This window comes from Ictalurus punctatus, chromosome 24 (genome assembly GCF_001660625.3).
Source record: "Ictalurus punctatus breed USDA103 chromosome 24, Coco_2.0, whole genome shotgun sequence".
Classification (NCBI taxonomy): Eukaryota; Metazoa; Chordata; class Actinopteri; order Siluriformes; family Ictaluridae; genus Ictalurus; species Ictalurus punctatus.
The window spans coordinates 17429627-17454079 of NC_030439.2; the positions used below are offsets into that span (position 1 = coordinate 17429627).

The 24453-nt window shown below is 37.6% G+C and overlaps 1 protein-coding gene across 1 annotated transcript; it reads right to left on the reverse strand.

Annotated features, from left to right (window-relative positions):
* Window positions 1-10483: 10483 nt before the first annotated feature.
* LOC108257209 (P2Y purinoceptor 11-like) lies at window positions 10484-12141 on the reverse strand. The gene has a single exon (XM_017454771.3). It carries the CDS (start codon window positions 11846-11848, stop codon window positions 10874-10876), a length of 975 nt encoding a protein of 324 aa, XP_017310260.3. The 5' UTR covers window positions 11849-12141; the 3' UTR covers window positions 10484-10873.
* Between the last annotated feature and the right edge of the window lie 12312 nt (window positions 12142-24453).

Consider the following 24453-nt stretch of genomic DNA (forward strand, 5'->3'; position numbering starts at 1 on the left):
AAGTTATATTTGTGAGAGAGTTTTCATTTTGAATGTTGTAGATTTCTGGAAGAAATGTGTGCTCACTCACATAACTGTCATTTTCCAGGCTAAATATTTGACTGTTCTCAAAATACGTCCAAGCCTACCGACCCGGTCGCCCCAGTACAGCCCACGCCCAAGTCTACCGACCCGGTCACCCGAGTTCAGCCCACGCCCAAGTCTACCGACCCGGTCGCCCAAGTTCAGCCCACACCTGAGTCTACCGACCCGGTCGCCCAAGTTCTGCTCACGCCCGAGTCTGCTGACACGCACAGCCAAGTTCTGCTCACGCCCGAGTCTGCTGACACGCACAGCCAAGTTCTGCTCACGCCCGAGTCTACCAACACAGCCGTCCAAGTTCTGCCCATGCCCAGGGTTCACCTGGTGACCTCAGAGCCCCAGTCTGAGATCTAAGAGGAGATCTCAACTCCAGAGCTGCAGCCTCCCTGCTCAGCGGTGGACGTCGCTCAGCCTCCCTGTTCAGCTGTGGATGTCGCTCAGTCTCCCTGCTCAGCTGAGGTCGTCACTCAGTCTTCCTGCTGCATGGCAAACATCGTTCCCCCCTCCTGCTTCACGGAGACCCACGCTCCTCTCCCTGGTCTCACGGAGACCCACGCTCCTCTCCCTGGCCTTACAGGGGACTGCACTCCTGAGTACAGCGCTCTGCTTCCCTGCTCTGCCGAGGACGTCGCTCTGCTTCCCTGCTCCGCCGAGGATGTTGCTCTGCTTTTCTGCTCTGCCGTGTACATCGCTCTGCTTTTTTGTTTCGCCAAGAACGCCATGCGGTCTCCAGGCTCTGCTTGGGACATTCTGCCCAGGGGGCCGGGGCCGCCAATGGAGATGGATGTTTCATGGCACTCCGGGAGGAGTGCCCTTGGGGGGGTTCTGCCACGAGTTCGCTTTTAAGCAGCGCGCTGTGTAGCATGTGAGCGCGCGTGCACGAGCAGGTGCACGAGCACCTGCTTTTCCCTTGTGGACAATCGTGACATTTCGACACGTGCATTTGTTTATGTTTCTGTTATGTATCCTCCCCGTTCTGTCATTGGCTATTGTTTCACGTGTGTCTGAATTGCCCTCAGCCGTCAGCTATTACAACGCTGAGTATGTTTGTATAAATACCGCACGCCTCCCAGCACACAGCGCGGAATATTGAATGAGTTATAGTCACTTAGTTTAGAGTCCTTACGATAGAGAACTATAGTCATAGTTCATGTCATGGTTCATGGTTCATGTTTAGGTTTGTTAGTTTTATTCACGCTGGTTTCTCCGCTACCAGTCCCGCGCTATAGTTCATGTTTCTTGTTTTGTTTCTCGACCCTGTATTTCCGTGACCGTGACCTTGATTCCTGCCTCGCCCCTTTATGCCTGTTTGCCGATCGCCTGAACTTTGCATGTTACTGGATTACGTTTGTGGATCACGTTTTGCATTTGTCAGCCTGTCTCTCCTTAAATAAACCTGTTCATACTGCGATTGCATCCTACCTTATCTCCGTTACATCACGAATGGTGACACTAGTGTTTTGCTGTTAATTTACATGTCAATCTTTTGCAGCATGATTGTGGTTTACTAGTTTACATTTTCTTAGACATAATAAATTAGGCTTCAGTCCACTTTTTTTCTTTTTTTCCATATTTTCTTTATTGGCTGAAAGTAAATAGTCCCCCTAAGTGGCAAGTGCTGAAGTTAAGATTTAAAAACAAAAACATACCCCCAAGCTAATATTGTTGAAGGAATTAACGTTGATGGTTACATTATAACACAATTTTTAAAAATGTTTTCACACTACAGATATTCTGCGATGACTGCGGAAGGTGGTCAGATGTGTGTTGGAAGGCCAAAGATACAGGACGGTGTGTGAACTATAGGCTACCATGGCTTTCGGTGGAGCTCACTTTCTTCATTGTTTGTGCTCAAAAATTACACACATCAATTATAAAGCACTTGACTTAGCTTTTATTTGGCCTATCATTATTCCTATTAATAAGAATATGAATAATAGGAATAAGAAAACAGTTCAAAAGTAGTTGCTGCTGCCTGCTGTCCATCTTTCAGCACCGTGGAGGCGTGGAGAGTGGCGTGGAGAGAGTAATATCAGTAGTAGTTTATTTTTTACTTTATTGCTGAGAGAGAGGGCGAGAGAACATTTTACTAATCTACTCTCCTCTTGTCCTGCAAGGCAAATGGCTCCTCCTGTGTGGAATCCATAAACCTACACCTTCCTGAGTAATCTGTATGAATATGCTAAGTCATCAGACGATAGCTCATGGGTTCCCACATTGCTTCCTGAGTGCTTTGGTTCATACATTAGTTAACTTTTATTTTCGGTTTTACAATGCCGAGAAAGAAAACCAAGTTGCTTACGCCTGCCTGACTGAATGTGATGCTTGGAGCAAAGAAACATATAGCTGCAAGCATGTAGGCTTATGTCACATCAAACCTCCAAACAGATATCAAAACCAGACATCACAGTATGAAATAGCATATTGTCAATATTTTAGAGAGCCACCAGAATTTCACAAATCGGGTTTTAAGAGGAGCTCATAGTTTATTAAGAGGAGCCAAGTTCCCCCTCACTCCCCTGTGATTCTCACCTTGACCATCTATAAATTGTGTGAAAAACATGTAGACAGCAAGGCAAGTTGCTACCATGTTGATTTCAACTGAAGAGAACTGTATTGTATAATCTAAAAGGTGAGTATAATTGATTTATTATTTATTATTATGTTATTAAAGTCTTCCATGGAATAATTTTGTTGTACTTTTGCTTAGTTTCTTATTGAACACAGGGGGGACAGTATCTAACAGTAACGTTCCCACCTGTCAGGATGTGTTCCCCCTGCTATGATGGACAAATATAGGACTAGCAGGCTGAAAATCACAAGACTTACCTGGTGTGGGTAAACAGGTCAGCAGTATGAATTTGGCACATGTATTAGCTTTCTTTCTTATTGAACAGTAACTGATAATACAAATATAATTTGCTAGGATGGAGGTGGTGTTAAGACAAAAAGATAAAAGCTAAAACTTGTAGGGGAAGATCTTTTTTTGTAAGATCTTGAATTTCTTTTGACCTTTTCTCAGTAAATTGCAGTGAAAGTGTACTTGTTGGCACAGAAAACCATCGTATTTAGTTCACTCTAAACAGCTGAACTTAAGTGGACACTAGCGCTCTCTTGTGGTCAAATTGCATTTCTTTAAAAAAAAAAAAAACTGTACTAAGCAGGAAAAAAGAGAAATATGATCAATATGTCCAGGTATTGTGCCTTTTGAGAACAGTCAAATATTTAGCCTGGAAAATCACAGTTATGTGAGTGAGCACACATTTCTTCCAGAAGTCTACAACATTCAAAATGAAAACTCTCTCACAAATATTACTTTATTTATTGAAAGAAATTACAGTAGGTGTTTGTGTTAATAAAGACATAAAAAATGCAACAAACATAAGTTCTGTTACATTAGACAGTCATCGTATATGCCTTTCACTTCTGGAATACAACATTCTACAGATAAAAGTCGTTAAAAACGTTAGTTTTGAGCCTTAGGGCTTTCCATGGTACCTCAGTGGCACGAGCACAGCATGTCGGGGGAGAGTTTTTCGTGCACGCGCGCTTTGGGGGACGCGCGATGGGGGAACTGAATCAGACACAAAACACTTGCAGGTAAATGATTCTCACCTGCGTGTGTGTGTGTGTGCGCGCGCGCTTATAAAATAAAACCACTGTATCCACCGTTCTGTATCGCATGCAGAGTTGACATCACGTGCGGGCTTCCGGTTGAGTCCGTTTTGATCGATGCCCAACTATACCTACACTAACGAGACCTGACACTCGATAGTTTTTCCTGAGGCCTGACGCATTAGGGCGCTTTCACACTTGGACGTTATTTTATTTATTTATTTATTTATATATTTTTATTCATTTATTTTTTTTGGTGTTCACATCCAGACATTAAATGCGGGCGATACGCTGAATAAAAGTGCAAATTCACTCCCTGACAGTAGATGGCGGGTTTTGAAAAGCGGAAATACTCCGGTACACAAGGTGGCGCTGCACAACTTTCCGTTTCTGACACCCACTTATCACTAGGAAGAAGAAGAGAGACGGTATTTAAGCCGTTCATACACTTTTTGCAAATTGATTTAAGAATATACGCACTTTTCTGAAATGTAATTAATTTGGTGATTTGGCCACTGCAGCAAATAGCCCCCTTCTTTAAATTTAAATCCTTAAAGTTCTACTTTTAAACAGTATACTCTTTGTAAATAAGTACTGATTTGAATTATATCAAAGTCACAGCAATAGCATTCACATACTTATGGGAAGACCCATTATTATGAGTATGTGTAGGGAAGAGACAAATAAAAAACAATGCTATTTAGTGTAGAAAACAACACTGAAAGTATTAAATCGATCACTTAGAATATATGCTTGCATTTCAGTGTCATCAAAAAATAGCCACAACATAAATACACTCATATATATATATATATATATATATATATATATATATATATATATATATATATATATATATATATAATGTATGTATGTATGTATTAGTATTTAGTGGGTAATTTTGAATCTTGTGCTGTAGGCAGAAGGATTTATTAGCAGTTAGCATTTTATTTCGGGTATGTCACTTATGCACACTCACTAAAATCTTCTTCGTCTTCTTTTTCGTCTTCTTCGTCTGTAAGACAGTTTTGTACTTGAGTGCCATCAAGTCATACTTTTATGTAACTTCAGCGGCTACAGGCACCTGAACAAAAGTGCGAATCTCATTGGTCGTGCAAGTTTTGACGCGGCGTGTCAAAAAATCCCCAAAAAAGAACAAACCCCTCGATGTTAAAAAAAAATTACGCTTTGACGCCACACGTTTTACACCTGGGTGTGAACACTCTCGACAGCCATTGGGGCATTAAATGGACCGTTTATCGCACTGCAAAATCGTCCTGGTGTGAACATGGCTTTAGGCATGATGCCGTTTTGGCTAGGAGCGGATGTTGAGGTCTGAGGATGTCCAATACGTACACCGTACAGCTGATGAGCAGTCACCATGCTAAACCACATAAGCAGGCCCAATTGCAAAGGTTCAGGGCACATACACATACAGACTTTCACAGACATGCACATTTTAATTTATTATTATACAACAGTTAGTTCCAGTCCACTAATAGAACCGCACTGGGACACTTCACTATGTGTATCACTCCACTCGTCTGTGTTCACCACTTATAAGTTTACTGTGAGCACGCCCCCTCTCTTTTTCCTGGCTCCTGTGTTGACATCTTTTCTCTTTGTTTCTCTGTTGACTCGGATGCGGATGGATGAAGCTCGTCACCATTTATGCAGTTCTTTGTCTCCTCACCATCTGCGCATTTACACACCTTCCACCTAGCCAATCAATAGTTAACCCATTGTCTCTGTTGTGTATCAAGCATGATATATACTTTGTTTTTCTTGGAATAAATGAGAGATCTTGCAATTTGAATTGTGTGTGTCTGTGTGTCATTTGGCAAACTCTTCCAAGGCCTTCGTTTTCTCTCTTCTTAAGAATTGTAACCCGGAGTTTCTCTAGTTTCAAATCCTAACAACCACAGAAAATTCCACTTCCTATTTTGAAACAGTTACTACTGTAGAGTTAGCAATATCATCAGCAGACATGGCAAACCATACATTTGTCATGAATATAATTTTTTATTTAAAATATGAAAGGTCATCAGATGAAGATGAAAAAGAAGAAGAGAAGTCTGTTTTACCAGAAACCTCTTTAACAGGAGTGTACAAATCAATGTGAGCTAGCCAGTTATAACTGAAGTGCTATAAAGTGAGCGTAGCTTCTTCCGGATCTATTTCCACTCGCGGAGCAAACATGTACGAAACATTTGGTCATATTGTGTCTAAAAAAGCAGTATTTCACTTGCAATTTGTGATCAGCTACACTTCTCAGCCTGTGGCTTTGTGGCTGTGGCTGAAATAGCTGATGTCGATATTCAGTTTAACCACAGTCTAGCTTGTGCCACATATGTGTTAGATTTTAAATTGTGGAACGTCCAAGAGTTACTTAGTTCCCAAGCATGGGCAGTAACATGTTACATTTACTTCGTTATGTTTACTTTAGTAACCTTTTGAAAAAAAATGTACTTTTAAGAGTAGGTTTAACTGGCCATGCTTATACTCTTAGTCAAGTTCATTTTTAATTACAGAAATGTACTTTTACTTCGCGACATTCGGCAGAGTTCCTCCGTTACTGTTAAATGTTAATGAGTATATGTAGTTTCAATAATTTGTTTATATAATGCATAATGAGGTCTTGAGTCTCGCGATACGCTTCAGTGGTCTGAATGTTGATGAGACAACACACACACACACACACACACACACACACACACACACACACACACATATATATATATATATATATATATATATATATATATATATATATATATATATATATATATATAATGTGTGTATCTCATGAAGTTAGTTAGTTAGTTAATTGTACTTTAATATTCAGCCTTGGCTGAAAAATTGGTCTTTGGCCTTGCTATACTATCACAATACATATAACAATACACAACATCCACTTTAACATCAAAAGCAGGAATAACCTGTAATTTGCTTTCTTACAAATATGATCCACATTATGAGAGAAATTAAATTTACAGTCAATCATCACTAACGATAACGAATAACACTGAAGATTTACATTGAAGATCAAAAGCTAAAAATATTCACATTTCTACCCCTTATTCAGAAGACCTATTGCATTTGATAAAAAGTTTGCTCATATATTGCTTTTGGTGTTCTATAACGATGAAGAGATGGTAATAATTGAAAAACGTGTTTCAAAGGGTGTGTTGTGTCTCTCATTATAGCTAAAGCTTTCCTCTGCACAGCAATTTCATATAATTAATCGACTGACTTTTGCTTGGATCCTATGATTTTACCTGCCACTCTTGTCACTCTGTTTAATTTTACTTTATTCACAAATGTAATTCTTCCAAACCACACAGTTATTTTATACCCTAAAACACTCTCAATTAAACTAGTATAGATGCTTTGTAAAACAACCTGACTTACAGTAAATTCTCTCAGTTTCCTTAGCAGGAATAACCTCTGATTTGCTTTCTTTCAAATATGATCCACATTATGAGAGAAATTAAATTTGCAGTCAATCATCACTAACGATAACGGATAACACTGAAGATTTAAAGCAAAACAATATTCTTCTTTTGGTAGTTTGTGTGCTATTAATCAAAATCAGAATCAGGTCTGTTATTTATTTATTGAGGTACTGATATTGAATCTAGAAGAAGGTTGAAATTTGTGCAAAGGAAGTGAACAGGAACAAAACCAAATACTAAGTAATACAATCTATACGTCCTATAATCTTAATAGCAGACCATACAGTGAGGAAAAAGCTACCACATAGTGCATAATATTTTAGTATAAAGTGATACCTTACTTACCTTGAATCTGCCCTGGTAAGATGTTTTGTACTTGGTACTGACTTTGTAGTCTGTTCACGGATTCTGCCCAGATAGCCCGTGTCGTCTATATGTATGTGTTCAAGCACATCTACTCTGATCAATAGTGGCATTTCATTTCCTGTTTTTACTGTTGCAGCCACTACTGTCTTATACTGTATGTCTCTGTATGTTAAGGTTAAGGTTTACTTAAAAATTATTAAAGAAAACATGGGGCCATCAACAGCCTCCAGAACAGGTTCAATGTGCCTTCACATGGCTTCCAAAAGTCTCTGGAAGTGTACTGGAGGGATGAAACACCATTCTTTCAAAAGATATTCCCTTACTCTGGGAACAATTTGTGTGGGAACACATCATGGACTGGACACTGGAATCAATGATCACACCATCCAGAGTTACTACTATATATTTACAAAGCGTATATGCTGTTCCTGAGGCTGTTTTTCCAGGGCTTGGGCTAGGACTCTTAGTTCCAGTGAAGAGTAATGTTAATGATACAACATACAAAGACATTTAAGACAATTGTATGTTTCTAACATTGTCACAACAATTTGGGGGATGGTGCTTTCCTGTTTCAGCATGACAATGACAAGGATTGGGTGCCAGTGATTAGAACTTGCTTAGGGAGTGCAGGTGGAATCTGTCTTATTTATAACCCTCTCATATCTAGTGTCTGGTGTTATGGTAAACGGTAAATAGTCTGCACTTATATAATTGAATATTTGAAAGAATATTGCATGGAAGAGTGGTCAGAAATTCCAGCAAGCCTGGTGTACAATTATGCAAAACAGCTTCATTAATACACACTGTTTCAAAGATGATCAAATGTTTGCTTGTCCAAATATGTCAAAACAGCCAGCAATTTCCATAGGGTGGAAGAATATTGAATATGGAAGAATATTTCACTTATTCATCAAATTGCACTGTTTAGTAACATTGGCATTTAGTCAATACTTTGTGCTATACCTCCCTTTGTCAAGATAACAGCTTTGAGTCTTCTCCTATAATGCCTGATGAGGTTGGAGAACACATGGAAAGGGATCAGAGACCATTCGTCCATACAGAATCTTTCCAGATCCATCACATTTCGAGGTCCACGCTGGTGGACTCTCTTCAATTCACCCCACAGGTTTTCATTATGTTCCTATGGATCCCTGTCATTAATGTATTCAGTGTCACATTACCATTTCAAGGCTTACACTAAAGGTTTAAGTGTTTAGAATAATGTTACATTCTATATTCAGACGTTTTGTTGCGTTGGAATATTTTGATGCCCAAATATAATATATGGTCATGAGCGTCTCTAACATTTGAGGCAAAGAGACAAAATTTGAGACATTTAAAAAAATATATTCCAAAAATAGGTCAGGCCTAGGCATAGTCTTGGCCTGACCTAAATTGTAAAACTATTGTGTATTTTGAAACTCATAGCACACACCATCTAGTCTGTTACACATTTAATTTTGGTGTAATAGTGCTGCTACTGTCAAAGAATGAATGTGGAAGAAGGCTTAGAGTTGCACAACGGAAGTGAAGTCAAGAACAAATAACTACATGTTTGTATTATTATCACGAAGCCTTCCTGGAAATAAAGTTTAACTGTATATTGTCACATAAGTGAGTTGATACGGATGCAATTGCAGGTACAGTTAGTAATTTATTAAATAACCAGGCAGACAATCTAAAGGGCAGTTAAAAATCACAAACAATAAACAGGAAAATGGTCAGGCGTTGAACAAACAGACTTAACTAGGCAACATAAGAAACTGGGCAGAAATGAGGTCAAAACAGAAAAAGCAAACATGATATTTTGAAGGATTGGTAATGACAGAACACAAGGTAACTGAGTGTATACATCCAAAGAGTACAGTGAGGGAAAGCCCTAATCCAGTGTGCTTGTGAAGTGTGAGACTGATTGAACCTAGGTGTGATGTGTTGGAATCTGAGTGATTGCGAGCAGGGAAGTGTGTGTCTGTGTGTGTGTGTTCTGAGTAGTGAAGTCCACGGTGGCCATATTTGTAAGCTGCAGTGTTTGCTGCAAACTTGAACCCGTGGATGGTTACAACTACTGATACTGTACTGTACCAAGCTTCTGATACTGTAGCTTTTCAAGCTATAAGATACACATATCTTGAAGTATTTAAGCAACAGTGAAGCTACCCTTTTATAAAAGTAGTTAGTGACACTACAAGTTACTAACAAAAAGTAGATAACTACAGTGAAGCTACTTAAATGGGCATCATTGTTAGTATGTCATGATTGTGAATCAGTTTAGGAATAACTGTGTATCATTTTGCATAAAGAAATTAAAGACAATTCAAAAATAATTCAGAACAATTATGAATATATAATGTGCACATTAGGCTGCTTATCAATTTAACATGACAATCGTGTTCATCTCTATATAAGTCCTTAAATTTGTGCTTCAACTCTTGGGTATAACGTCCCCTTATAATCGAAGTACTGGATGAATTATTTTAATCTTTGGTTTGCAAAGATTACATACAAAAGGTGTTAGATTTATTATTTGATTCCTTAAGACACATGAACTTTTACAAATAAGGCCACGAATAATGGGGTTTCTCATTATCTGACTCAGTCACCATCTCCCGCTTCATAATGGATAATAAGGATGAGTTTGTCATACTTGAATAATTGATACTTCAGATAGGTAAATAATAATACATAGAACTATTATTATTATTATTATTTTTATTATTATTATTATTATTATTGTTGTTGTTGTTATTATTTTTTACCACTGATTATTGAATTAATAATTGAAATAATAATAAATAATAAATAAGTTAGAAGGAACTTTTTCTCTTGCTGCTCCCTTAAACTAGATGTTGAGAAATACAATTAAACTGTTGTATTTAGAACATAAAATAAATCCTTCAGAATGCACTAATAAACTTATTGAATTATTTTATTTTATGCCTAAGTAAAAAATATATATAGGACTGGAATCAGTTTAGATTAGACCAAAATAAAGGTTTGGTGACAATAGCAACTGCATACAAGCACAATCCCCCAAACCCACTGTAAAATAAAATAAGGAGTCGCATCATTAATCTTTTGGGGCTGTTTAACAACATGTGAGTGTTGAGTGTATTATCAGTTTTATTAACTACAGAAACATTATCAGCCCAAAACATGGTTGCGTCTTCCAGAAGGGTAAAATTTGGCCATAGATTAATTTTTCAATATGATAATGACCCCAAACAGACATCCAAATCAACACAAATGTTTGAAGGAAAAGAAAATAGTTTGCAATCTCAGTTTCTGGATTTCAATTCACGGTTCTTTGACGAGTGTTCTCCAACTGTGATTTATAAGTTTGATACATTTGAGCTCCTTCAACAGCACACTGCTCTGATACTGTCAGACACAGCCATATACAGGATGGGATTGAGGCACATGTTCAGACAAACTAATGCCATTGACACTTGGTATCCATTACACACATAACAATTAGTCTTGCCTTCTTCTCTCAGTTTAAAATTCACTATCTGTAAAATGTGATAGGGGACAAAAGACAGAGTGTACAAGACACAGACTAATCCAATAATCAGAGCCACTTTTTTCTTCTGGAGTGAGGTGATATTTGCATTTTTATAAACAGCCATTATTACACCAAAATAGGATGCAAAAGTAACTACAGATGGGACAAAGCAGCCTATAACAACCATAAACACCCTGTAGGTAGACTTTAGGTTTGATTTATTATTTATATTTGCAAATAAGAAACATTTGTCACTATAGACACCTGAAAAGTAGAGAAGTGGAGATGAAATGCTTGCCACAAAGATCCAGACGAACACACTGATGATCTTGGCGTGTTTTGGGCGAATGTGTTTGCGCATGAAGATTGGTTGAACGATGGCCAGGTATCTATTAACACTGATGCACATGATGAAGTAAATGCTGACGTAGAGGTTACAGGTGAAGACAAAGCGCTCTATTTTGCAGACAGCATCACCAAACATCCACTGTCGACCTCTTGAATAATAGTCGATAAGAAGGGGCAGAGTGAGGGCGTAAAAGATGTCACTGATGACCAGGTTGCAGGAGAACACCACTCCCATGTGCCAGTTCTTCTCCTTAGTCACAAGCAGCCACAGCGCCAGTATGTTCCCCACCAGCGCCACACACATCTCCACACCGTAGATGGGAGGTAACAGTTCTTTTTGAAACGTACTGTTACAGCTCCTGTTCCAGTTTCCTACCATTTTACCGAGCCTCCTAAAAAAGCAATACAAAGCATCTGTATTAGAATAAATCAGGAATAGTATAGGACAGTCATTTTCAGCTAGTCTTGCCTCCAGACCCATATGTGTTGTTTATCAAGTCACAACCCAAAACTAATTTCAAAATAAATGAAATGAATCAACTTTGGGGTGGTAAAGGTAACTTGTCCCAAACCAGCAGATTAGTCTTATATTATTATATATCACAAGAATAAGGACTTTTTGAAACATATCGTTACAGCTCCCGTTTCCTACCATTTTATTGAGCCTCCTAAAAATAGCAATGCAAAGCACCAGTATTAGAATAAATTAGGGATAGTATAGAACAGTCATTTGCAGCTAGTCTTGCCTCCAGACCTATATTTGCATTCAAACGTTAGATTATTATAACGTTAGATGACATTGTAATATCCAGTCCTGCCCTGTCATCAATGTAGTCAGTTTCATATTTTCATTTCAAGGTTTACTCTAAACACTTAAGCTTTTAAAATAACTTTACATTCTTTATTCAGATATGTTAGGGTAATTTGTAATATTATGATGGAAAAACAGAAATGCTATGTGAGTTAAGAAAATTTATGTTTTGTGCATCCAGTTCCATGATGCTAACATGTTGTCAGCAAAACGGCCTCAGACTGAGGTTCGCATTGCACCGCCCCCACGTGACTTCATGTCTGCACGCGGTTTGGACGCAGTACAGGACAGTACATGCAGACAGACAGGTAGAGACGGAAGCCGTACATTAGATACTTTATTCTGCAATATTTAGTATTATTTGCGAATTTTATTTGCATGTTCAAAAAGTTAGCTAAACAAATTATAGCTAGCTATATGAGGTAACAGAACTTATGTTAGTTGCGTTTTTTTTATGTCTTTATAAACATAAACACCTACTGTTATTTCTTTCAATAAATAAAGTTATATTTGTGAGAGAGTTTTCATTTTGAATGTTGTAGACTTCTGGAAGAAATGTGTGCTCACTCACATAACTGTGATTTTCCAGGCTAAATATTTGACTGTTCTCAAAAGGCACAATACCTGCACATATTGATCATATTTCTCTTTTTTCTCCTTTATATAGTTTTTTCTTTCTTTTAGATATGCTCATACATGTGTCAAATTTATACTGCTGATTGGTTACTCACAACAGGTAAGAATTTTTTTAGCCTGCTATCCCTAAATTACTAAATGCCCTTCATGGAAGAGGGAACGCGTCCTGACAACTGAGAATGGTACTGTCATATACTGTTCCTCCTGTGTTCAATAAGTAACAAAATTAACAAAAGGTTTACATAGAAAACTTTAATTAGAATTTTAAAAATTGTGCAAACTGAGGTGGTCTGGTCTGATGAATTACGTTTTCTTTTACATCACGTGGACAGCCGGGTGCGTGTGCGTCACTTACCTGGGGAAGAGATGGCACCAGGATGCATTTTGGGAAGAAGGCAAGCCGGCAGAAGCAGTGTGATGCTCTGAGCAATGTTCTGTTTGGAAATCTTGGGTCCTGGCATTCATGTGGAGGCTCATTTTGACATGTACCACCTTCCTAAACATTGTTGCACACCAAGTACACTCCACCATGGCAACAATAATGCCTAACAGTAGTGGCCTCTTTCAGCAGGATAATGTGCCCTGACACACTGCAAAAATTGTTCAGGATGGTTTGAGGAACATGACATTTTATCAGTTGCTTTATAATGTAAACATCAATGTTAATTCATGTTTAGGGTTCAAGACTGATATCCCCAAGTCATGTGCTGTAAAAAAAACAACAAAGGTGAATGAAGCTGTCAGTACGGAAACTGCTGTGTCAGTAGCAGATACAGTGTACATACAGTAAGTACAGTACATGCACTCTTGTTAGTTGTAACTGGCATTTCAAACCTCACACAAAAGAATAAATTCCTGACTTCAGGAAGGCAGTGCTTAATTTATAGTAATTGGCTGTCATCCATACTGACAGTAATATGCTTTATTTAAAAAACAAACAAATAAACAAACAAAAAAAAAACAACTACACTTTATGTAGGATTATGGAGAAATTCCATGGTGAAAAAACAATAACAATATTGTACTGGCTACCCTGCTGCCACCTATATGTAAATTCAATAAAATACAGCACTATACTATGTTTTAATACATGGCAATTAACAGTAATAAATGGTAAATTAAGTTTACAGTAAGTAAATTGTACAAAAATGGTAATATAGTAGCAACCCTGTTGTCTACTGTAAAATCAAGAATATACAACAATGTTCTGTGATTCAGTACATGGTATTATTACAATAACATACTATAAAAGAGATCACTGTAGAACTGTAAAATTTACAGTAAACTACTGGCAACCCTGCTGCTAGTGTTTTACTGTTAATTTACATGTCAATCTTTTGCAGCGCATGATTGTGATGTACTAGTTTACATTTTCTTAGACATAATAAATTAGGCTTCAGTCCTTTTTTTTTCTTTTCCATATTTTCTTTATTGGCTGAAAGTAAATAGTCCCCCTAAGTGGCAAGCGCTGAAGTTTAGATTAAAAAAAACCAAAAAACATACCCCCAAGCTAATATTGTTGAAGGAATTAACATTGATGGTTACATTATAACACAATTTTTAAAAATGTTTTCACACTACAGATATTCTGCGATGACTGCGGAAGGTGGTCATATGTGTGTTGGAAGGCCAAAGATACAGGACGGTGTGTGAACTATAGGCTACCATGGCTTTCGGTGGAGCTCACTTTCTTCATTGTTTGTGCTCAAAAATGACACACATCAATTTTAAAGCACTTGATTTAGCTTTTATTTGGCCTATCATTATTCCTATTAATAAGAATATGAATAATAGGTATAAGAAAACAGTTCAAAAGTAGTTGCTGCTGCCTGCTGTCCATCTTTCAGCACCGTGGAGGCGTGGAGAGTGGCGTGGAGAGAGTAATATCAGTAGTAGTTTATTTTTTACTTTATTGCTGAGAGAGAGGGCGAGAGAACATTTTACTAATCTACCCTCCTCTTGTCCTGCAAGGCAAATGGCTCGTCCTGTGTGGAATCCATAAACCTACACCTTCCTGAGTAATCTGTATGAATATGCTAAGTCATCAGACGATAGCTGATGGGTTCCCACATTGCTTCCTGAGTGCTTTGGTTCACACAGTATGAAATAGCATATTGTCAATATTTTAGAGAGCCCCCAGAATTTCACAAATCGGGCTTTAAGAGGAGCTCATAGTTTATTCAGAGGAGCCAAGTTCCCCTCTCTCCCCTGTGATTCTCACCTTGACCATCTATAAATTGTGTGAAAAACATGTAGACAGCAAGGCAAGTTGCTACCATGCTGGTTTCAACTGAAGAGAACTGTACTGTATATTCTAAAAGGTGAGTATACATGATTTATTATTTATTATTATTATGTTATTAAAGTCTTCCATGGAATAATTTTGTTGTACTTTTGCTTAGTTTCTTATTGAACACAGGGGGGACAGTATCTAACAGTAACGTTCCCACCTGTCAGGATGTGTTCCCCCTCCTATGATGGACAAATATAGGACTAGCAGGCTGAAAATCACAAGACTTACCTGGTGTGGGTAAACAGGTCAGCAGTATGAATTTGGCACATGTATTAGCTTTCTTTCTTATTGAACAGTATCTGACAATAGAAATATAATTTGCTAGGATGGAGGTGGTGTTAAGACAAAAAGATAAAAGATAAAACTTGTAGGGGAAGATCTTTTTTTGTAAGATCTTGAATTTCTTTTGACCTTTTCTCAATAAATTGCAGTGAAAGTGTACTTGTTGGGACAGAAAACCATCGTATTTAGTTCACTCTAAACAGCTGAACTAAAGTGGACACTAGCGCTCTCTTGTGGTCAAATCACACAATTGCATTTCTTAAAAATAAAAACTGTACTAAGGGGGAAAAAAGTGAAATATGATCAATATATCCAGGTATTGTGCCTTTTGAGAACAGTCAAATATTTAGCCTGGAAAATCACAGTTATGTGAGTGAGCACACATTTCTTCCAGAAGTCTACAACATTCAAAATGAAAACTCTCTCACAAATATAACTTTATTTATTGAAAGAAATAACGGTAGGTGTTTGTGTTAATAAAGACATAAAAAATGCAACAAACATAAGTTCTGTTACATTAGACAGTCATCGAATATGCCTTTCACTTCTGGAATACAACATTCTACATATAAAAGTCGTTAAAAATGTTAGTTTTGAGCCTTAGGGTTTTCCATGGTACCTCAGTGACACGAGCACAGCATCTCGGGGGAGTTTTTCGTGCACGCGCGCTTTGGGGGACGCGCAATGGGGGAACTGAATCAGACACAAAACACTTGCAGGTAAATGATTCTCACCTGCGTATGTGTGTGTGTGTGTGTGTGTGTGTATGTGTGTGTGTGTTTGTGCGCGCGCGCTCTTATAAAATAAAACCACTGCATCCACCGTTCTGTATCGCATGCAGAGTTGACATCACGTGCGGGCTTCCGGTTGAGTCCGTTTTGCTCGATGCCCAACTATACCTACACTAACGAGACCTGACACTCGATAGTTTTTCCTGAGGCCTGACGCATTAGGGCGCTTTCACACTGGGACGTTATTTTATTTATTTATTTATTTATATTTTTTTATTCATTTATTTTTTTTGGTGTTCACTTCCAGACATTAAATGCGGGCGATGCGCAGAATGAAAGTGCAAATTCACTCCCTGACAGTAGATGGCGCGTTTTGAAAAGCAGAAATACTCCGGTACACAAGGTGGCGCTGCACAACTTTCCGTTTCTGACACCCACTTATCACTAGGAAGAAGAAGAGAGACAGTATTTAAGCCGTTCATACACTTTTTGCAAATTGATTGAAGAATATACGCACTTTTCTGAAATGTAATTAATTTGGTCATTTGGCCACTGCAGCAAATAGCCCCCTTCTTTAAATTTAAATCCTTAAAGTTCTACTTTTAAACAGTATACTCTTTACAAATAAGTACTGATTTGAATTATATCAAAGTCACAGCAATAGCATTCACATACTTATGGGAAGACCCATTATTATTATTATTATTATTATTATTATTATTAGTAGTAGTAGTAGTAGTAGTAGTAGTAGTATCTGTTTATTGATTTATTTTTTGTCAATTTTTTTTTTGGGTGAGCAGGTGGGTGGGTATAAGACAACTATTGTTGTGCCCAAAAATGTTAATGTTCCTGCATATTGGTGAAGTGTTGACTATGAATAGTCTTTTTCGTGGTCAGTATGATAATACAATAATGGGGCACTTAGCTATTTTGAATAAGAGGTTAAAAATAAGAGATGAAAAATACTTATATACATATGTATCCCAAGTGCAAAATAAATATAGTGGACTATCAATCAGCGGATTATCATTTGCATATTTTCAGGGAAGAGACAAATAAAAAACAATGCTATTTAGTGTAGAAAACAACACTGAAAGTATTAAATCGATCACTTAGAATATATGCTTGCATTTCAGTGTCATCAAAAAATAGCCACAACATAAATACACTCTAATATATATATATATATATATATATATATATATATATATATATATATATATATATATATATATATATATATATATTAGTATTTAGTGTGTAATTTTGAATCTTGTGCTGTAGGCAGAAGGATTTATTAGCAGTTAGCATTTTATTTCGGGTATGTCACTTATGCACACTCACTAAAATCTTCTTTGTCTTCTTTTTCGTCTTCTTCGTCTGTAAGACAGTTTTGTACTTGAGTGCCATCAAGTCATACTTTTATGTAACTTCAGCGGCTACAGGCACCTGAACAAAAGTGCGAATCTCATTGGTCGTGCAAGTTTTGACGCAGCGTGTCAAAAAATCCCCAAAAAAGAACAAACCCCTCGATGTTAAAAAAAAATTACGCTTTGACGCCACACGTTTTACACCTGGGTGTGAACACTCTGGACAGCCATTGGGGCATTAAATGGACCGTTTATCGCACTGCAAAATCATCCTGGTGTGAACATGGCTTTAGGCATGATGCCGTTTTGGCTGAGAGCTGATGTTGAGGTCTGAGGATGTCCAATACGTACACCGTACAGCTGATGAGCAGTCACCATGCTAAACCACATAAGCAGGCCCAATTGCAAAGGTTCAGGGCATATACACATACAGACTTTCACAGACATGCACATTTTAATTTATTATTATACAACAGTTAGTTCCAGTCCACTAATAGAACCGTACTGGGACACTTCACTATGTGTATCACTCCACTCGTCTGTGTTCACCACTTATAAGTTTACTGTGAGCACGCCCCCCTCTCTTTTTCCTGGCTCCTGTGTTGACATCTTTTCTCTTTGTTTCTCTGTTGACTCGGGTGCGGATGGATGAAGCCCGTCACCATTTATGCAGTTCTTTGTCTCCTCACCATTTACGCATTTACACACCTTCCACCTAGCCAATCAATAGTTAACCCATTGTCTCTGTTGTGTATCAAGCATGATATATACTTTGCTTTTCTTGGAATAAATGAGAGATCTTGCAATTTGAATTGTGTGTGTCTGTGTGTCATTTGGTAAACTCTTCCAAGGCCTTTGTTTTCTCTCTTCTTAAAAATTGTAACCCGGAGTTTCTCTAGTTTCAAATCCTAACAACCACAGAAAATTCCACTTCCTATTTTGAAACAGTTACTACTGTAGAGTTAGCGATATCATCAGCGGACATGGCAAACCATACATTTGTCATGAATATAATTTTTTATTTAAAATATGAAAGGTCATCAGATGAAGATGAAAAAGAAGAAGAGAAGTCTGTTTTACCAGAAACCTCTTTAACAGGAGTGTACAAATCAATGTGAGCTAGCCAGTTATAACTGAAGTGCTATAAAGTGAGCGTAGCTTCTTCCGGATCTATTTCCACTCGCGGAGCAAAAATGTACGAAACATTTGGTCATATTGTGTCTAAAAAAGCAGTATTTCACTTGCAATTTGTGATCAGCTACACTTCTCAGCCTGTGGCTTTGTGCCTGCAGCTGAAATAGCTGATGTCGATATTCAGTTTAACCACAGTCTAGCTTGTGCCACATATGTGTTAGATTTTAAATTGTGGAATGTCCAAGAGTTACTTAGTTCCCAGGCATGGGCAGTAACGTGTTACATTTACTTCGTTATGTTTACTTTAGTAACCTTTTGAAAAAAAAAGTACTTTTAAGAGTAGGTTTAACTGGCCATGCTTATACTCTTAGTCAAGTTCATTTTTAATTACAGAAATGTACTTTTACTTCGCGACATTCGGCGGAGTTCCTCCGTTACTGTTAAATGTTAATGAGTATGTGTAGTTTCAATAATTTGTTTATATCATGCATAATGAGGTCTCGAGTCTCGCGATACGCTTCAGTGGTCTGAATGTTGATGAAACAACATTAGTTATTAATTAATTAATTAATTAATATAATTGATATATTATATAATATATCATTAATTATTAATATTAATTAATTAATCGACTGACTTTTGCTTGGATCCTATGATTTTACCTGCCACTCTTGTCACTCTGTTTAATTTTACTTTATTCACAAATGTAATTCTTCCAAACCACACAGTTATTTTATACCCTAAAACACTTTCAATTAAACTAGTATAGATGCTTTGTAAAACAACCTGACTTACAGTAAATTCTCTCAGTTTCCTTAGCAGGAATAACCTCTGATTTGCTTTCTTTCAAATATGATCCACATTATGAGAGAAGTTAAATTTACAGTCAATCATCACTAACGATAACGGATAACACTGAAGATTTAAAGCAAAACAATATTCTTCTTTTGGTAGTTTGTGTGCTATTAATCAAAATCAGAATCAAGTCTGTTATTTATTTATTGAGGTACTGTTATTGAAGCTAGAAGAAGGTTGAAATTTGTGCAAAGGAAGTGAACAGGAACAAAACCAAATACTAAGTAATACAATCTATACGTCCTATAATCTTAATAGCAGACCATACAGTGAGGAAAAAGCTACCGCGTAGTCCATAATATTGTAGTATAAAGTGATACCTTACATACCTTGAATCTGCCCTGGTAAGATGTTTTGTACTTGGCACTGAGTTTGTAGTCTGTTCACGGATTCTGCCCAGATAGCCCGTGACGTTTATATGTATGTGTTCAGGTCACCACATCTACTCTGATCAAAAGTGGCATTTCATTTCCTGTTTTTACTGTTGCAGCCACTACTGTCTTATACTGTATGTCTCTGTATGGTTAAGGTTTAATTAAAAATTATTAAAGAAAACATGGGGCCATCAACAGCCTCCAGAACAGGTTCAATGTGCCTTCACATGGCTTCCAAAAGTCTTTTTCCCTTACTCTGGGAACACTGTGTGGGGGAACACATCATGGACTGGACGCTGGAATCAATGATCACACCATCCAGAGTTACTACTATATATTTACAAATCGTATATGCTGTTCCTGAGGCTGTTTTTCCAGCCTTGGGCTAGGACTCTTAGTTCCAGTGAAGAGTAATGTTACTGATACAACATACAAAGACATTTAAGACAATTGTATGTTTCTAACTTTGTGGCAACAATTTGGGGGGTGGTGCTTTCCTGTTTCAGCATGCCAATGCCCCTGTGCACAAAGCAAGGACCTTAACGATATGCATTGGTGAGTTTGGTGTGGATGTACCCCAGTGGCCTGCACAGACCCCTGACTTCAACCCTATTAAACAACACAAAAAAGGGGACACAATGCTGTACACAATGTACACAATGAGAAAACTCCAGCAGCAGGTCGTTTAGACTAATACTTTACTTAATGGTGTCTCAGAAATGTTATTAGTCCTAAATTCTGATGGAAATATTTAATGGATGTGAATCCTATGCAAATACACTGTATGCCCTGACCACCACACCTATATGAGCTTGTTGGACATACCATTCCAAAACCATGGACATGTACATACTTTAAGTAAAAAAAACAACAACAAAGGTGTATTGTTGTGGATAAAAAATGTCATAAAATAAACATGAGGGAGACCTAGTATCCAGTAAAGGGGAGAAGAAGAAAAGACGGGCACCAAGACACACAGAAGTAGTGTGAGGCGGATATTGACTGATATTGAATATTGAATTGGAATTACACTTTAAAGATCTTTAAGAGCAGTAGTAGTCAAAAAATTCAAAAAGAGGTATATGAGCTGAGCTGAGGAGTGCTAATATACACACACACACGCACACACACACGCTCGTACAGTCAAGGGCGGGCAAGTAGACATAACACACACACACACTCTCCCTCTCACACACATACTACAATAACTTTATAAGAATAATAAAAAGGAATATTAAGATATTTTAAGGGTAATATAATAATAATATATATACTCTTTATAAAAACCAGAATAATAGGATATGTGGGACAGTAGAAGGGTAATATAATGATATTATGAAGTAGGAAGTACAGTAAACCGTGTTTTCAAGCAGTATAACTATATATAAAATAGAGATATAAAGCTAATATGAAAATAAATTATAAACTAGAAATGCAGGCTCGCAAGGAAGGCCTTAATTTTAAGAAAGAACCATGAGGAGCCATTTATAAGGGTGGCTGGGTCAAGCTGCCCCCCCTCGAGATAACGATAAGACCAAGGTCCCTCTAGGTTGTTTAGTCTTGTCCACGTTCTATCCTCTGGGTAACTGAAAACTGAAGTTTCTGATGCCCTGGGTAACTGAAAACTCTGGTTTCTGATCCTCTGAGTAACTAAAAACTCTGGGTTTTATTTTCTGTGTTATTAGAAATGCCTGGGTTCTGATTTTATGTGTAAATTAAAACCCCTGGTTTCAATTCTATGTGTAAGTGAAATAGCCCTTTTCTGGAACATAAGAGTAAGGTAAATGAGCTCTTTTTTAACCCTATTGGTAGTGAGATCATAGTCTTCTTGAAACATATGGGTTATTTAGTGTGTAAATACAGTATAAATACGGGAGCTTAAGCTCAGGGTATTGGGATCACTTTTGAGAATTCTCATCGGTGTGGATCTCGTGTGGTGGAATGGAACAATAAAGCTGGACCCTTGCTTCTTCTCATTCACGGCTGGTGTATTTTTTCTATCTCCAACTGGGCTCAGAGGTAGATGTGAGTATTGGCTTCTAAGTTGAATTTTAAATGTTTTTGGGTAATAGGCTAAATTTGAGCCAACATTTGGCGACCCAGATGGGACTGGGCTAAGATCTATATGTCTGGAATCTCTCCAGTGGGACTTCGCTCTCTAAGCAACAGATAGGCCATGTAGGAAAAAGGCATTGCAGACGCCTGTTATTTCAAAGCTCTGTTTTAGTGGTCTGTTGTTACAATTGGGAAGCCCCGGGGTGGGAAGAAAGACTAAGTGGGTCTCCAAAAGAACCTTGAGTGAGTGAGAAGAGGTAAGAGAAGTGTAGATTGTAGAAGATTGTACATTTTGTAATTGTATAAGGTTCATAAGACTGTGTAATGAAATTGTATATGTGTTGTGTGAGTGAAAGTCCTGCAATACCGCTGGAGGAGGGGAAACAAAGTAGAAAAAAGGTAGAAAAAAAGAGAAGAGAAATAGAGAAATACTCCAGGGCTGGGATAGAAAGCAGGTGGAAAATGAGGCCTCAGACCCCAGATACCGGCTACTAGGCTAGACTAGCAGACTAGTGGCGGCTGCATTGGTGGGGACCCCTAATACCGCTGGAAAAAGATTAGATAAAAGATAGATAGATTAGATTCCAGGTCTGAGATAGAGAGGGGAATAAATCCTGGGGCCCAGGTCCGGGTCGTGCAATACAGCATGCCCGGTGTATGAATGGAATGTGTACTAACAAATGTGTGTGCTTATAATATATGTGCTTATATTATGAGTGCGGTGTGAGAGCGTGTAAGTTTTGGAGACAGGGAAAAATGTATTTATTAGTGCTCTGAACATGAGCTCCATACATAAAGAGATATGTGTGTTGGATAAGTTGGATAAGATTTAGAGAAAAGCAAAACAAATAAATAAATAAATAAATAAATAATAATAATAATAATAATATTTTTTTGAAAAAGTTGTATTTAATTTATGTGACTGTAAGCTTCATACATACGGAGCTGGTGTGAAGGCGCTTTATACTGTGAGACCACAATAGTGTGTATGTAATAACTAAATATGTGTAAGAGTGTGTGACATAATATGTGTATGTGAGCTTGCCGGCGTTGTTGATAGAAAGGGGTGTATGTGCGTGTTCCTATCTGTTCTTATCTGCGCAAGCAGGCCTGCCGTCTGTGTGGAAAGAAAAAAAGGAAAAGAAGAAATGGGTGAGCAGTCAAGAACATTGTAAATATTTTAGACATCTGCCTGATTGCCCGTTGTGTAAATCAGAACTTCTAGACCTGTAATATATAAAAACATATTCCCAGATTGTGTGATCCAGGGAAAAAGGAAGACTGAAGGCGGAAAAAAAGTGTGCATTTTCAGGCCCCAGAAGCCATTGTTGAGAAATGAATGAGTCAGACGCTCCAAATGTGGAGGAGAAAGTCCATTTGGACCTTTCATTTATATTCCATAAATTAAGTTATAATAAAGGATTTCTCTTTTATGATGTGTGAGCAGAGAGATAAAAATAATAATAATAATAATAATTTGTCTATATTGCTCGTTTCGTTCAGTGCCTTGTCTATAAATCCCTGCAAAGATGTTAGGTATAATATCTGTAGCATTTTAGTAACTATTGTTATACAACTTGAAGTTAGTAAATTATAAAAAAAAAAAATTGTGTTTACAATTATGGTAATTAAGTACATAACACTTAAATTCCTTTTAAATAATGTGGAAAAACTAGTTGGAAGTTATATATAGATTGTGGCTGGTCAGAATCATGCGCGCCGGAGCTCCAAATCATTCTTTTCATTTTAATTTGAATTCCCTGTTTGTGTTTCCCTGTTTATAAACTGAATGAAAGTGTTTTGAGTTCTATGGTGACGGTTATCTAAACCACCGAGCACGCGAGAGAGGGAGAGAGCGCGTGCGAGAGATTTGTTTTTCTTCCCCTTTTAGTTATCTCACGCCCTACATTAAAGTCAAAGTGATTCAATGTATACGTGGATATATTCCTGTAAAAAATTAAAATCAATCAGTATGTCTTGATGTTATCAGTCCGGAGAGAACTTTAATAATAGTTTATGTGGTGTGCATTGTGTCACATAGATTCTTATGCACAGGCATAGTCATTTGCCTGACTAATGATAAAATTGACATGTGAACCTGTTCGTTTTGAGTGATATTAATAAAAAATACTGAAAAGTAAAACCGACCCGCGGTAACAGTCTCTGGCTGATCACAATGTGGTCCGTATCAGGCTAGGTCACATCCTCCCTGTTGAGATAATGTTGAGCCTAAACATTTGGTTTTATAGAGCAGTCTACCTTCATGAACTGACTCGCTAACAAGAGCTGGAGTAACCATAACTAATTTGTGTATTGGTGATTCCTATACGGTTACATGTCTATACAATATCTTAAGCAGTGTAAGTGCGAATTCTTCTGGCGTGTGGTATTCATGTCGCATAATGCTGAATAATTTCTGCATGTTTTCTCTTTAAATGCTGGTTATGTCCAGTGATGAGTAATTAGTAAGATCAGATGGCAGTAGTAGTCTGCACATTTTAAATTCTCTGTAAGGTGTTGTACGCCTGTTACAGATGTGATATCT